The sequence below is a fragment of the Pseudorasbora parva genome, chromosome 8, assembly GCF_024679245.1.
Source record: "Pseudorasbora parva isolate DD20220531a chromosome 8, ASM2467924v1, whole genome shotgun sequence".
NCBI classification, from domain to species: domain Eukaryota; kingdom Metazoa; phylum Chordata; class Actinopteri; order Cypriniformes; family Gobionidae; genus Pseudorasbora; species Pseudorasbora parva.
Window position 1 is genome coordinate 29,686,080 of NC_090179.1, and position 16,801 is coordinate 29,702,880.

The 16,801-nt window shown below is 36.2% G+C and overlaps 1 protein-coding gene across 1 annotated transcript in view; it reads left to right on the plus strand.

Annotated features, from left to right (window-relative positions):
- mcamb (melanoma cell adhesion molecule b) overlaps positions 1 to 16,801 on the plus strand; it is a 43,363-nt gene that overhangs the window by 19,468 nt on the left and 7,094 nt on the right. The window contains exons 2-11 of the mRNA XM_067450710.1: positions 10,814 to 10,932; positions 12,815 to 13,064; positions 13,170 to 13,240; positions 13,318 to 13,405; positions 13,489 to 13,668; positions 13,865 to 13,992; positions 15,175 to 15,310; positions 15,408 to 15,520; positions 16,252 to 16,393; positions 16,665 to 16,792. Of these exons, the coding sequence (XP_067306811.1) occupies positions 10,814 to 10,932; positions 12,815 to 13,064; positions 13,170 to 13,240; positions 13,318 to 13,405; positions 13,489 to 13,668; positions 13,865 to 13,992; positions 15,175 to 15,310; positions 15,408 to 15,520; positions 16,252 to 16,393; positions 16,665 to 16,792 (1,355 nt within the window). The remainder of the gene's footprint in view (positions 1 to 10,813; positions 10,933 to 12,814; positions 13,065 to 13,169; positions 13,241 to 13,317; positions 13,406 to 13,488; positions 13,669 to 13,864; positions 13,993 to 15,174; positions 15,311 to 15,407; positions 15,521 to 16,251; positions 16,394 to 16,664; positions 16,793 to 16,801) is intronic.

Consider the following 16,801-nt stretch of genomic DNA (forward strand, 5'->3'; position numbering starts at 1 on the left):
TCATTCTCTTCTCACACAGATTTTGGACCGAGAGCAGGAAGTAGAGGCTTGATATAAAAAGCCTGCACACACTCTCGCAGATACAGAACAATTCATTATGTCGGTGTGAAATAAACAGTTATGGAAATGTAGAAATTAAAACTCCAATCTCCTCCTGAAAATCCAAAAAAAAAGTCTGTTAGTGCCTTAGTGACAACTTTACTCAGAGAAACTGTCAATCTCAGCTGTCAATTACAACGACACATCCCCCGTTTTTATAGCATCCAAAAATAACTACAATGTAAACTAATTTAAAAAACGAACACTTGAAATTAAGTCATTGTGATAAAAATGACAGAAACAAACATTGGGGAAAAATTATATGAAGTGTAATTTGATTGTTTAGTTTGTCTCGCGTCAATTAAAATCCATGGGAGGGCAGGGTTATGATTTATGAGCTATACTTGGGGGCGATCGAGGGCGGAGGCTTCAGTTTCTAACACGAGTGCTGCAGGCTTGACAAGAATTTGCACAATAGCATATAACAGTGAAAACATAGCTAGAAAATTCAGTCAATGATGGGGAATAAGTAAATTAGTTTTAAAGTAAATACCTAGGTACACTACCAGTGTAATAAACTTCTTTTTTTGTGAGGGTTAGCATTTTGTGGTGGAAATGATGGCTATTCATTTTTTTTTTAATAATAAAATGTGTATGACATCATAGCTAGCACCTATTCTAAAGACATGTGACAAATGAAAACAAACTTAAGAGTCCATGAAAACAAAACAAAACTGAACAGAATGGTAACAGCTAGACTGGAAAAAATAAAAATATTCTGTCTTTGCAGTCCTATCCTATATTTCATCTCAAGCTCTTCACTGGCACTGTTGACTTCTTGGTATCAAGTGCACAAACTTTCGAATGAGATTTACAGCGACAAAACTGTTGGTGGGACAGTCAGTATTTTTTTTAATTGATAAATTATTTTCACACATTAAATACTGATGATGTTACTTAAGATAATCCTAGTTTTTGGATTTGTTATAGCCTACTACACTGTAAAAAATGATTTAGAAAAAAAGTTACCTGGTTGCCTTAAAATTTTGAGTTCATTGAAATTAAAATTTTGAGTTAATACAATGAACATTTTTTGAGATTCGACAACATTTATTAAAATATTATTAAAAGATTTTGTAAGCATATTGGGTAATTGTATGTGTTTTATTTCTGATGACACAGTGAAACATGCCAAATATGATTTATCAATTTTTTTATGTGGTTCAGATAAAATTATATTTTGAGTTTCTATTTATTAAACAAATTTCCTTCATTGTATCAACTCATTTTTTTTATTTCAATAAACTCAACAAAACCAACAAACCAACAAAAACCAACACAATTTTTTTTACAGTGTATATATTTTTTGTATGGATTTTAATATATTAAAATAGAAAGTCTGGATTCTACAAGGGTGCAACAGTAAAATCATGCAAAAAAAATAGAAAATAAAAAATAATCTAAAAATATTGAAGGCATTTTTAGGAAATAATAAATACTGTTTATAAGAATCAAACCCTGGGACATGGAATATGTAGAAGATTTGTTGTAAATTTTTGTTCCAAAGCACCTCACTAGGATTCACTGTTTCAAGAAAGCTGAATCAGATGTGTTTTATAACTCTGAGGAATGGTTCTGTAAGTTTTCTCCCGGACAGACCAGTCCTCTCTGTGATCTTCTGTTTAGATAATTCTGGCCTTCTGAATATGAGACTTCCACTTTTTCTGTCATCACAACATTCCATTTCTGGAGATTAAATGTTTAACCTTAACAAACATTTCTTTTTATCTATTTTATTTTCTATCCTGTATACATGTGTCACAAGGTAAATGCAGTCCTCTGGCACACTGAGGCTTGTGAAGCAGAACCGAACATCATGCCAGTTTCTACTACTACACCAAAAAAGGAATGGGCTGCTCGCTAACGTTCCATCACGTCGGGATACCGGCTATCTTTAGAGCGTAGATCTGCTTGACCAATGAGAGATCTCCATCGCATATCCCATTCTTCTCAGGGCAAGTCATCACAATCAATGCAGCATAAATAATGTCCTGCTGCTTGTTCCCATACCCCAGAAATCAGCAGCTATTTTTGCTTTCCCAAAACGCAGTCAGCATGAGCCGCCCGAGACGTGGGAAAAAGGGACGGAGGGGAAGTGGAGGTTCATGGGAGGATGCTTGGGGAAAAATCCACAGAGATCATTGCTAGTCCATTTGTTATGTTTTTTGAGTTTTGTGTGTGTGTGTGAGAGAGAGCTCAGACAGATGCTTTTTGTAAACCAATCAAGACTAACATTTGTAAGTGCACCATTTATCCTTATAAATCTTGGAGGTTGTTGCGGGGGGTGACAGGCTGACGTTCCATGTTGTGGGTCACTGGTGTGTGTGACACTTTGGGAGTGTGAGACGGAGTTTAACAGCTGCTTTTGTGTGTATTATCTCTCCACTTGAGAGTAATAATAAAACACTTGGTTACAGTATTTACGCTTTTCCAAGGTCACATCAGCTCCAGCTTAGTCACTGTAAGATTTTGGGCTTATAAATAGTGATTATGTTCTCATTACTTTAATCTCAGCATAAAACTACTTTAAAGATCTTGCGATAACATGAAAAGCTCTGTATTGCATTTGGCTCAGACTGCTCTTCTTAAGGCTTTCCAACAATCTGTCCATGTCATTCAGCAGCCCAGGCTGGAGTATAGGAACTTCACTCTAAACCCATTAAAGCCTTTTAAAAGGAAACTCTGAACCTCAGGTCAAGGAATATAATTAACTGGGAAGCATAGAAGTGTGTGCCGTTTGCGCTTTAATAGGGAGTCCTACTCTTCTCCATAGCACACCTGTCTGCAGATCTTTGACTGATAGCGTGCAGAGATCTAGGTATACGCCAATAACCTGACATTTATGTTCATAATATAAGATTGCTTTATTAGGTTGTCCTTAAGAAAAACTCATCTTTGTTATGTTAACCCAAATTGACCATATGAATTTACAATAGAGATGGCTGCATCCCATTCAGAATAATACACAGAATTGTAATTTGTGCTAAATCTAAAAATATTTAACATTGAAATTGGTATGCTAAAAGTAGATGATGTACATAATTAATTGAATGTGCATGCTTTTTTGGCTTATTATGTTGTTTATAAATGGGAAAGTAATCTAATATAAAGTAAAGTAAAATGTGTTATATTTAGCTAAATAATAATAATAATAATAATAATAATAATAATAATAATAATAATAATAATAATAATAATAATAATAATAATAATAATAATAATAATACAAATTTAATTAACTAAAGCATGTTTTTAAGGAACATTACTGTCATATCATTTCATCCATATTTTAAAATATATGTTGCACATAATAATAACTTTATTTGTTATTTTGTTATACAAACCCGATTCCAAAAAAGTTGGGACACTGTACAAATTGTGAATAAAAACAGAATGCAGTAATGTGGAAGTTTCAAATGTCAATATTTTATTCAGATTACATAGATGACATACATGTTTAAATGGAGTAAATTTATAATTTTAAAGGAAAAATAAGTTGATTTTAAATTTCATGACATCAACACAATCACAAATAAAATTGGGACATGGCCATGTTTACCACTGTATGGCATCCCCTCTTCTTTTTATAACAGTCTGCAAATGTCTGGGGACTGAGGAGACAAGTTGATCAAGTTTAGGAATAGGAATATTGTCCCATTCTTATCTAATACAGGCTTCTAGTTGCTCAACTGTCTTAGTTCTTCTTTGTCGCATCTTCCGCTTTATGATGCACCAAATGTTTTCAATGGGTGAAATATCTGGACTGCATGCTGGCCATTTCAGTACCCGGATCCTTCTTCTACGCAGACATGATGTTGTAATTGATGCAGTATGTGGTCTGGCATTGTCATGTTGGAAAATACAAGGTCTGCCCCGAAAGAGACGACGTCTGGCTGGGAGCATTTGTTGTTCTAGAACTTGGATATACCTTTCAGCATTGATGGTGCCTTTACAGATGTGTAAGCTGCCAATGCCACACACACTCATCCAACCACATACCATCAGAAATGCAGGCTTCTGAACCGAGCACTGATAACAACTTAGGTTGTCCTTGTCCTCTTTAGTCCGGATGACATGGCGTTCCAGTTTTCCAAAAAGAACTTCAAATTTTGATTCGTCTGACCACAGAACAGTTTTCCACTTTGCCACAGTCCATTTTAAATGAGCCTTGGCCCAGAGAAAACGCCTGCGCTTCTGGATCATGTTTAGATATGACTTTTTTTTTGACATATAGATTTTTAGCTTTAGGTGGATGGAACGGTGGATTGTGTTCACCGACAATGTTTTCTGGAAGTATTCCTGAGCCCATGTTGTGATTTCCATTACAGTAGCAAATCTGTATGTGATGCAGTGCCGTGATCTGTATGTGATAAGAGCCCGAAGATCACGGACATCCAGTATGGTTTTCCAGCCTTGATCCTTACGCACAAGAGAGTGTTCCAGATTCTCTGAATCTTTGGATGATATTATGAACTGTAGATGATAGGGGTGTCCATGGTTAACCGATTGACCGATTAACCGTTAAAAATTGCGTAACCGAGTGAAACATTTTGCTCGGTTAAGTGGCGTCAATGACGTGCTTTGAATTTAGTTGTAATATATTTTTGCACCCCTAGAGACCGCCAGAGCGCTCCCAGACATTTGTAATATCCACAAGAAGAAGTCATGACCCGCTTTCTAAGCGGGCAATGAAGCGGGCAAAGAAAGCGTGGGAGCACTTTAAAAATGAGAGTGACAGGGCAAAATGCAAGTATTGCAATGCAGTGCTTACTGCATTTTTCAGGCTATAAGTCGCTCCGGTGTATAAGTCGCATCAGTCAAAAAATGCGTCATGAAGAGGAAAATAACATACGTCACACTGGACTATGAGTCGCATTAGGGCAGAAGCAGAGCGGGAGCGCGTGCTGTACATAACGAAGCAGAAGAAAGAAAGTTTGAGTGAGAAACTTGTAAGGGACTAGAGAAAAGCAGAGGTTACTTTAACTGTAATGAAGAAAAGAAAAAAGCTAATCGCGGACTGAAAGCAAGATGGCCAGAGCTGAAGGAACGAGTCCACAGATGCTTGAACTCTCTGCCAGGAGAGGCTCAGCCGCGCGAGTCAAACGCGGTGTCTGTGTGAATCGTTCTCGGCTGCATATTTTACTAATGCCCTAATCATGCAGGCGCCCTCGCGGCTACTTGCATTGCTCGTGAACTGGAGCACATCTCATCCTAATTTAACGAAACTCAACGTACGCCTCACAGACATGAAATATATCTTAAGAAAGCTTGAAATGTCTTTTAACAATTTAAAACGAAAAGAAATAAGCGACTCTCTGTTTATGTAATCCATGATGTGCATTTCTCTCTATAGGCGCGTTCACTACGGAGATTGCGGTCGTCAAATTAATAAACTGAAAATAATAACCCTGACGCACACTATGGTTAACCGAGTATTAACCGCTAAGGGCCTCGGTTAACGGTTAATGAAAAACTTGAAAACGTGCAGCCCTAGTAGATGATGACAACTTAAAATATTTGCAATTTTCTCTGAGAAACTCCTTTCTGATATTGCTCCACTATTTTTCACTGCAGCATTGGGAGAATTGGTGATCATCTGCCCATCTTGACTTGTGAGAGACACTGCCTCTCTGAGAGGCTCTTTTTATACCAAATCATGTTGCCAATTGACCTAATAAGTTGCAGATTGGTCCTCCATCTGTTCCTTATATGTACATTTAACTTTTCCGGCCTCTTTCTGCTACCTGTCCCAACTGATTCAACTTTTTTTTTTTTAAATGTGTAGCTGTCATGAAATCCAAAATGAGCCAATATTTGACATGACATTTCACAATGTTAACTTTCAACATTTGAAATGGTATCTATATTCTATTGTGAGTAAAATATAAGTTTACGTGATTTGTAAATTATTGCATTCCCTTTTTATTTACAATTTTTGTACAGTGTCTTAATTTTTTGGCAATTCGGTTTGCATTAAACATCAACTAATAATTTATAATTCACATAATAAATGTGAAATGTTTATTAATTAATCTACAGATTTTTCATTGTGGTTGCTAATCAGTTTAATATGTTGCTATTATTGCATCGGCCTACTTTTAATTTTAGTAATGTATGTCTGTGTCATTGTTCCATTGCATGCAACCTCTCTGGCATTATAGGAGACCTTTTCATAGTGCCAAATGCACCTGATATAGTGCTGTTATACTTAGATGTGATAAAGTAGGACATGTCAACTAACCCTTGTATTTGCCTCATGAATTGATGCACCAGGAAATATTCTTTATTAAGCAGGCTTGCTGACGGCAGGCACAGTCATTCTCCTGCCTGTTGTCCAATAACACAAGTCATCTCCCTTGGCAGCAGGTTCTCAACTAGCACAAGATAATCTGTAGGGCCAAATAAACAACCATAATAAAACAACTTGTGCAGCATTAGGCATTAAACAAACATCTGTGTGATTTGTGAAGAAAACAGAATTCTTCAGTGGATGTGGTAGCTTATACCGCAGAGCTGCTGTAGGCCGTCGGTGTTTGTTTATGCTGTAACTCTCTGGAACTTCCTATAAATAAAGCATGTGATGATTGATATAGTGGCTCCAGCGCCTCAATATGCAGCTGTAGGAGTTTTTGAATGCTCATGAATAAAAGGAGCACAACATCTGAAATCCACAGTTTTAAAACAATTAAAAAACAGGTGCTTTATCCATTAACAATGACTATTAGGCTCCTATGGGTGTACTGAGGGTTGCGTTGATCACGGCATCTGGAGAATGGAGTCAGACTCCTATCCTGTTTTTGTTTTTCTGTGTTAAGAATTGAACATTTGGGAAGAAATCACCCCTTTTCTAGGCCCATTTGTGCTTGGCTGGCCTCAAAGGATGTCAGGGATTTCGATAAGTCTATTATGAGTGGCTCAGACTAGAATATAGCATGTTTCAGTGTGTTTCAAATGGGCTTCTTATACATGCTGGATTGTTGACAAAGGTCAGATGAGTGTCACATTCATATATCAAGAAGAATATTGTATACATTTTTCTGATATTCGTGTTTCATGACCAGATACATTATGTAACTTTATCGGTAACTATATTGGTTAAAAAACAAAACTGTATTCGGAAGAGGGGCATTGTTTTGTTTGTGCTTTGGCTATGCGTGGCTGTGTGGATGAATATGGTTATCCTTCTGCTTATAAAACACTCACTATAGGCTTAAGAGATATAACCAGTTTAGATGGAAGGATCTTAAACTGACTAGCTGACTAGCTTTGCACATTGTACTAACCTTAAAATGAATTCCAACACAGTGCTACAACAATCAAAATGAAATGACCCTTCACAATAGATAATGCTTTACAACCAACTTTGTTATTCTTGTGTAATCGACGTATTATCCTCAATAACCCCGTCTCTTGCGTGATACCCAGAAATTTTGAATATTTCGACCTAATATGATTTCTGCCCTGTAAGGTTGCCAGAATAATAATCATACACTGTTTGTTAATAGGCCAGAGGAGAACTGGCACCGGCTGAGCCCATGGTTTCTCCCAAGGTTTATTTTTTTGTTAATAACATCTATTTTGGAGTTTTGGTTCCTTGCCACTGTCGCCTTTGGCTTGGCTTGCTTAGTTGGGGACACTAAAGTGATGAGTTATTTAACTAAATATACAAATTAAATTAATTAATTAGGTCTTATTTAATTCTATAAACTATAATTCTGATCTGCCAACATTGTGGCTATATGATAAATTAAAATAAGCTTATAACATCACTGTTTTCTCCAGAACGACTGTATAGCCAAATCAAATTTTGTTGCAACATTGTCCTGTTTAATACTGTGAAGCTGCTTTAAAACAATTGTTATTGTTAAAGCGCTATATAAATAAAGTTGATTGCTTTATTAGAGAGTTACATATATGCCAATTTATCTGTTCCAAAAAATATATTTTATTCTCCTGTTGAGTAATGAAACATAATCTCTGCATCCCTTTAAAACATTACAAATCCCTCAGTTCAGTGTTAATTCTCGTTTTATTACGCCTTCTTTTTTGCTATTTCAAAAAAAAAAAAAAAAAAAAAATTGGGTTGAGGAGTGTTGTCTCATGAATGACAGAAAGAGTTCATTATGAAAAAAAAGAAACATGTACTTTTAAAAATTAGGGATTTTTATTACTGAAAATAAAATTCTGGCTGATATCGATAAGGCACTGTGTGAAAAACACATTTTTACATTATTCCTGTGGATTTAAAAAAAGGAAATTTAGGCAAATTAATTTTGCAAGATAACTTTTATCAGTGTAATTAAATTATTAGGGTTTTTAAAGTTGAACCTTAAGTGGGCATTAGAGGGTGGCAAAGGCTGAACTGAAAAATAAAGGAAATGAAAACGTTCAACAATAATGATTAATGTAGATAAAAAAAGTAACATCAGACAGTCAATAACTCATAATTCCCATTAAAATAGAGACTTCCTTTATGTGTATTTTCTACATATAAATGTACATTATGCTAATGACTCTTGCATCTGTGACTTCCTGACAGTAGCTGTTCTCTCTGTGTGCATTCAGGATTTCATGGGGTGATTTCCATTGTTTAACTCATGATTTACTCTGAGATTCTGCCTCTTTTTCTCTTCCAACAGTCACAGGATGAGCTATTTATGGTGTTGAGTTGTTTAAAGGTAAATAGGCAGTCAAAACAGCTGCGTAATATTGGGCTCATCTGGGACTCACAGCTTCGCTGGGAAACTTTAGTTGTGTCTTCCTGTTCTGTCTTTTGTTTTTATTTTTCATTTGTTGTATTGTTAATCCAGTACTGGTGCTCTGAGCACTTTTATTAGTATCGTTCAATATACTAGACTGATGGAACAACTGTAATAGTTATGAAATGGTTATCTACACTCCAGACTGTGGAGACACCAGACTGTCAACAGTGGCTCACGGGCACATTATAAGGTCTCTCTTCCTTTTTTGGCCATTCTTTTTTTGTCTGAGAGCTTTTCCATGCCTAAAAAGAGTGGCATGCTTAATCAGTCAAACTGCTAAGTGCGTCTGAGTCTCTTAACTATAATTGAAGCTTGTTGTGTTCTGTTCTGCATGATTGCTGCCATGGCATCTTGACAGACTGCTAATCTTTTTAAGCTGCATGGGCAAGATATTGGAGTAAACTGTTATTCTTTCTTATCTGTTTAATTGTACCCCTGTAATATGTAAGTTTGTATCAAGGGAAATGCTAGTCATTATAACACCAAAATATGGGTGTTTATTCTTATAGATGATGATTAAAGATTTGCATTATAATGATTCTTAGCTTTTAGAAAGTTTCTTAGTTTCTTATGCTTACCAAGGCTACATTTATCTTATGAAAAATATAGTAATAACTGCAATATTGTGAAATATTTTTTATATTTAAAATGAGTTATTTTATTGTAATATATTTTAAAATGTAATTTATGCCTGTGACATTAAAGCTGCATTTTCATCCTTCAGAACTCATTCTGCTTTGCTGCTCAAGAAACATTTCACATTATTAATATGGTTGAAAACAATGTTGAAAACTGCTTCATATTTTTTTAGAATGTGATAGATTTTTTTGCAGAATTCTTTGATGAATAGAAAGTTCAAAAGAAGAGCATTTATTTGAAATAGACATCTTTTAACTTTATAAATGTTTCCTGTCATACTTTATAAATATGACCTAAAACTTGCTGTGAGACTCAAAAGACAGCATGCTAACTAAACCACCACCACTAAAATATAATTTTTAATTTTTTAATTTATTTATAAATGAGAGCATTTGTTTCATCACCACATGAGTCTTCCGAAACTTCCGAAACATGACAATATAGATACCTTTGTTTTCCTTTTTGTACTCCATGAACAAGGTGAATGTTTGATAGCCACAACAAAGAACTTCGGTCTTGTGCTAATGTTGCTAATGCACAGGAAATGCCTTTGTTGAAAGAAACTAATCAGATTTCTGTAATGTGAAAGCATCCTTCATGCTCAATTATCCCCTTGTAGTGCCCACAGGACAACATAGAGGCCAGAAAGGCCATTTACAATATATTTGAAAGGTTATTGAGGAACATTTGCTAAATCAATTGCAAAAGTCTAGATTATACACCTTTACTGTGAAGTGAGTTAGCAAACCGTTTTCCTTACAGAACAAACAAACACCATGCCAGAATAATTAGCAGATGTTTTTTTGTCTTGTAGTTATCATGTTTTTGTGGATGAATAGTTTCAACCTCCTCATGATTCAGATAGCTTTAAGATGTTTAAGGGAGCGAACAGCTCATTTCTGGCAAACAGTAGGTCACTTATTCTCTAGATAAATCGAGTCTTTCTTCCTCCTCAGGCGTGACGTGCGGGAATGCTACACATTAATCTGGACATGGGTGGGCTCAGTGAATTCCACTCATAATATGCTATGAGTGCTTTGCTCCCACTAGATTGGGCATTTCAAATGTAAACACGGGGGCCGTGGTCGAATCAGAAGTGGTGTTCCCCATGTCCCATTTCCTGTTGAGGAGTCACTACATTCAAGTAATACTATGAAGGGGCTTAGGGGATAGGGATCACAAAAAATGTCCCACCAGATAGTCATTGTACCTCATTATTTTACACCCTTTTAATCAACAAAGATTTGACTTTTCTTGGACAGTACAAAGTTTAAGCCTATTGACAAATCTGTGTTTTTTGATGTTTTTTTCAGCATGGGCTGCAGTAGATGTGAGCATGGAAGACAGAGTGGATGTATATTTAAAAGGCCAGGCAGCGATCCTTTGTATGTACTCTCTGAAGGAACCAGCCACGATGATAGTTTGGTTTACGGTGAGAAACCATTTTACACTAACAATGGTTGTTTTACAGTTGCAATGGTTGAATATTATGAAAAATGCCTGGGTCACATTTAACCACATAATATGAAAATAATACTGGTCCTTGCTACAGTATATTAAAGGCCCCGTTCTTCGCGATTCCATCTTTCAAACTTTAGTTAGTGTATAATGTTGCTGTTAGTGCATAAATAATACCTGAAAAATTATAAAGCTCAAAGTTTTATTGAACAGAAGTTCCCTTTCACGTGCGAACCAGCGAACGTCCGGTTTGGACTACAGCAGGAAGTGCAGGGATGTAATGACGTCACTAGAACCGTTTGTTGACTAACCCTCCGCCCACAAGAATACACAAAAAAGGGGGCGTGGTCTTGTTGCTCTCCCACGTGGAGAAGAGCGCGCATTCAGCGCTTGCATCTCCCCGTTATGGTAAGAGGCGGGACCTTTCCGGGCAATGTGCGCTAAGCTGCTGTCCAATCACAACACGGGAAGCGCTGGCCCAATCAGAACTCGTTACGTATTTCTGAAGGAGGGACTTCATAGAACAAGGAAATCATCAGGCCGTTTTTAGGACAGAGAAAACAGCGTTGTACAGATAAGTAAATTGTGTGAAAAATACTGTTTTTTTACACGCGAAACATGAACTCAGGTTATATTGCACACTATAAACATAATCAAAGCTTCGAAAACACGTGAAGAATGGGACCTTTAATCTTGTTACTGTGATACTCAGTATAATAACTTCATGCAATGCATACTTATATTCAGGGCTTAACATTAACACCCATCAACACGCCAAACGCAGGTGGATTTCTGCAATGGCGTGTAAGGCTGTCACTCCTACTAGTCACTTTAGTGTGTTTTCAATTGTAGTCTTTTAAAAAGGCATCTGAAATAATAAACTAAGTGCAATGTAGTATATATATTTTTTGATACATTGGTACTGGAATATCTGAAATACTTCCAATACTCATTTTCCACAGAATAGATACACATAACTGCAGATTTTGTGCTCAGACCCAAAGTATGTGTTTTTTTTCCGCTGCTTATTGCTCTTAAACAGTCAAATACACACAAAATAATGTCGAAATGCCGGTCTTGGTGAGTATTCATGTAAAAATAGTGTTATGTGGACCCACTGTTTTATTATGTGGCCTTTACTACTACGTACTAACATTTAAATTATTAATTTGACACTTACATTTAAAAAATGACTTGAATTAAATCTGTAATTAATTTCTGACGTTACATTTGTAATTACACTGTTGACACTTCCCTTACGCCTAACCCTACCCTTAAACTTACCCATCCCACCACACCTGTCCTTAACTTTACCCGTATCCCACCTCAATATCAGCAAAAAGTGCATAGTAGTTAAGGCCAGTGGCTAGCATAAAGTGGGACCAGTTATGTTTTAAGTGAACTCAAACAGTTGAGAAGGATATTGGTATAATGAATCAATCCTCCAGGTTTTAAAGTGACAGCAGCCTAATATACCTGCAGGCAAATTATGAGATAATGTATAAGGCAGTTTTTACCCTTGGTATCTGTGTAAAAATTGTGGCCAGGGAAAATGCTAGTGGCTTTGTAAAATCACTTGCCACAGTGGCTGATGAGCCAAAAAAAGTCAACCACTGCTTACACTTTTGTTCTCAAATTAAAATAATATGAATTATTACCAATAAATAGAAAAACAATACGTAAACAATATTACCTAAAAATATATTCAGAATGATATTTTTCATTAAAAATAAGATTTTATAGACATAGCCATTTTTCACCCAAGATTCACCCAAATAACCTATTTACAAAATATAATATACAAACAAATCCATAAATGTGGAAATCTGAACAACACTATTTTTGGCTTTGTACAGAAATTGCCTGGCAAGGACCAAAGCAGGATAAGAATCTACTACTATGATGATCAGACCGAGATCATCGAAGAAGGCAGTGAATATGCGGGGAGGATCAAAGTCAGTCGCTATTATGACCCGCAGCTTTCTCAAGGAAACGCCATTCTGACCATCGACAAGGTGGAACTGACTGACCAAAGGGAGTTCATCTGCATGGTGCACAATGCATCGAAAGACAGCGGTGAAGGACACACTCGTCTCCAAGTATTCAGTAAGACAAAACGGGCTTGTCCTACCTGATTTAGAAGAGGGATCACCATATGCTGTTTGACCTATTTTAACCTTCATCCAAATTATAAACCGATCTGTCTTTTAGAATCGCCATCGCTTCCTGTGATTCAACCTACACACACAGGGATTTCTGTTAGTGAGGAGGAGCCATCAAAGGTAGAGCTCAACAAAACCATCTGTTTGCTTTATGGACATTTTCATGAACTTTGCATAATCATTGTATTTTTACTCAGGTTGCAAATTGTAAAGTGGACGACGGGTATCCTAGACCCAACATCACATGGTACAAGGACAGATTCCCTCTCCAACACTCAGATGGAGGTAAATACCCTATTCAGTCAACATTCCATAAAACAAAATGTCATTTTATTTGGCAATGACAAAAACATCTGCATCCCCTTTAGAGGTAGAGATCAAGGAATCAGTGACAATCAAAACCAATGGCCTGTATGCAGTTGAGAGTGAACTTTTCATAAAGGTCATAAGGGAAGATGAAGATGCCAATTTCTACTGTGAGGTTCAATACTTTGTCCCTGGTGCATCAAAAATGTCAGAGTCCAATTCAATCAACATCACAGTTTACTGTAAGTCCTTACAGTATGTATTCACTTTAAAGAGCTAGTTCTCATGAAAAATCATTTACTCCTGTATGACTTTCTTCTGTGGATTGACAGAAAATGTTAATATTTAAGTGGATAGTGCTCTGTGCTGCCATCTATTGGATCTACCAAGCACAATGTATATTGCACAATGTCTTACTATTTCATGTAATCATTTCAGACCCTACAACAGAGGTACACCTGTCCATAAATTCACCCAATAGGCTTATAAAAGAAGGCGACACAGTGGAGATCCATTGTAAAGGAAATGGAAACACTCTATCACTTTATACTTTCAGACATAAAGAGGTAATATATAATCAAGTTGTAATCATTTACATTCTTTATATCTGCCTAAATGAATTCATGTTTACAAACCACATAACTTATTTTATCTTATAGCTGTATATTGCTGCTCATAGTGTCATCCCAACTAACAGGGAACATTCTCAGAAACTCGGCGAACATTACTAAAGCTTTCTCAAAGTTATGAACATATTTTCTGTCAATGACGTTTTTTAAAGGGGTCATATAATGCCATTTTTGTTAATATGATAATTTAGTGTTTAAATTAAAACTTTGTAATATACTTTAATTAAAAATTGTATTTAGTATTCTAAGAAATCACTCATTTAACCTGGTGAAAAACAGCTCTGTTTTCAGCAAGCCGTTTCTGTGCATGTGCCTTTTATGCTAATGAGCTTTGCTCACCCCACCCCTCTGTTCTGTGGGGGCTATATCAAAATCAAAATGACTGCTGTGTTCATTATTACACCCAAGAACAGAACACCACAATGGCTTAGACGCCATTCTGCTTCAGCGTATCCACAACGGCGGACAACTTGTGTTGCGGGTCAGGGCGGGTCTCAGCTGAAACACTGCTGTCAATCAACAGTCGTGGGAGGGGTGTCCGATCGTGTGACGTCACACATCGAATGGCTTGATTTCAGACTGATAAAGAGTGGATTTTTATCATTATAGGATGGTTGTGTACAGTCACTACCAACACACATTGCTGTATAATCAGCTTGTAAAAGTGCATGTACCATTATATGATCCCTTTAAATAAATGTTACTATTTGTTAAATTTTTTTAGTTTTTAAATGTTCAGAGAACATTCAGAAATAATGTTTTTATGACTTAATGGGAATGTTAGCAAAACATAGTTTTGTTAGCTGGGACATGGACATTATTGACAAAGGTTGCGTCAGAAATCGCATACTCTCTTGACTAGGTACATATTTTAAATAAGTAATTACTTCACAAAAAGGTTTGTTCTATATAGTGTGTGTGTGTGTAGTATGAATGTAATCTAGATATACTACATTCAACATGTGGTCGTTGTCATGTGACTTGTCAGTTAGGTTGCTTTACTGCCGTTCATAAATCCTCTTCCCGTGGCCTCATGGGATAGAAAAGTGTCCATCGTATGGATCACCTGTAGTTCTGGAGTACATTACAGTTTTAATTATTCTCACTTGTCCATTACAGGAGGTGTTGACTACAGATAATGAAATACTGTTTCTGGAAAATGTCACGCGATCAGACAGCGGGACATATTATTGCCAGTCACTTGACTTAGAAACAGGCAACGAGGTTGAGGAGTCCATCAATATCACAGTACACTGTAAGAGCACATTCCTCTGTTCCTGTGCTATGGCAAAGTGTGTGAAGTGAGAAGATTTTTATCTCCATGATGAGCAGCGCTATATTTTCTTTCTTAGATCTGGATCCTATTGTGGTCATACCAGAGAAGAAAGTTCTGGACCTGGGGAACGATCTCACATTAACCTGCAACGCCTTGTCTTCTTTAGCCACATATACAGCATGGTATAAGGTACATCAATAAGATGGACTCCAAAACAATGATGACCACACTGACCTGTAGTAGTTGATGTTATCACCTTTAGGATGTTGGAAATACACTAATGTAAGATTCTATTTGTTTATTTTTTAAAGAAAGGAGTCTCTAATACTCTTCAAGGCTACATTTATTTGATCAAAAATATAGTAAAATACTATTAAGAAATACTATTACAATTTAAAATATTTTTTTTTCTATTTTAATATTTTAAAATGTAATTTAAGGCACATGCATTGTCACATGATCCTTCAGAAATCATTCTAATGTGCTGTCGCTACTTAAGAAAGATTGATATTTTATCAATATTAAAAAAGTTGAATAATATTTTTGAAGAAACCGTGAGAATGATTCTTTGATGAAAGGTTTATTTAAAGTAGAATTGTTTTCCAACAATGTAAACGTCTTAAGTGTCACTTTTGATCAAATAAATACATTTTTATATAAAAGTATTATTATTATAATTTTTTTTTAATCGTACTGACCCCAAACTTTTAAAAGTGTAAGATTTAAAACCCAGACTTTTAATAATAAGACTCAAATATAAACCAACACCAACTGTGTCCAAAGACCTCAAGACCAAGACAAAGACCAAACTACAACTTATAAATAATATCCAGCATGAATACAGTAAATCTTCTTGATAAACAGTGCTCTTGTAATGCTCAAGTTTGTAAACTGATCTGTCTGATGGTATTTCAATGCAGGGTGGCGTGGAGCTGGTTAAGAGACATGTTTTGGAGTTACACAATGCCTCTTATGACACCGCTGGGACATATATTTGTGAAGTGATGGCCCTTTCCCTGTCTGCGCTACAAAGACAGAAGTCTGTGCAAATCGTTGTGCAAGGTGGGCAAATACAGCAGTTTGTGTGTGGCACTGTTTTTTTTTCCTTTAGGAGGACCAAATGCACTTACAAGGATAGTAATACCTGAAATCACCTCATAATAAACATGCCAAGTAATGTCTTAATGAAAGTTACAAATTCAGGAAGATTCGTTTCAGGGTTTGGGATAGAACATTTCATTAGCTCAGTATTAAAACATCATCAATTTTACAGAAGAACAAACAAAAACAAAAAGTGTGCTGTCATGACTAATAACATCTAAACCTGCTTTAGGAAAGCCTGAGATCACAAAGGCGATAGCAGTGGGTTCCATGAATAAGGATGACCGGACTGTAAACCTGACCTGCTATGCAGAAGGCTACCCAATCCCCAATATCACCTGGACCCTCTTTGACCAACTGGTATCCTTG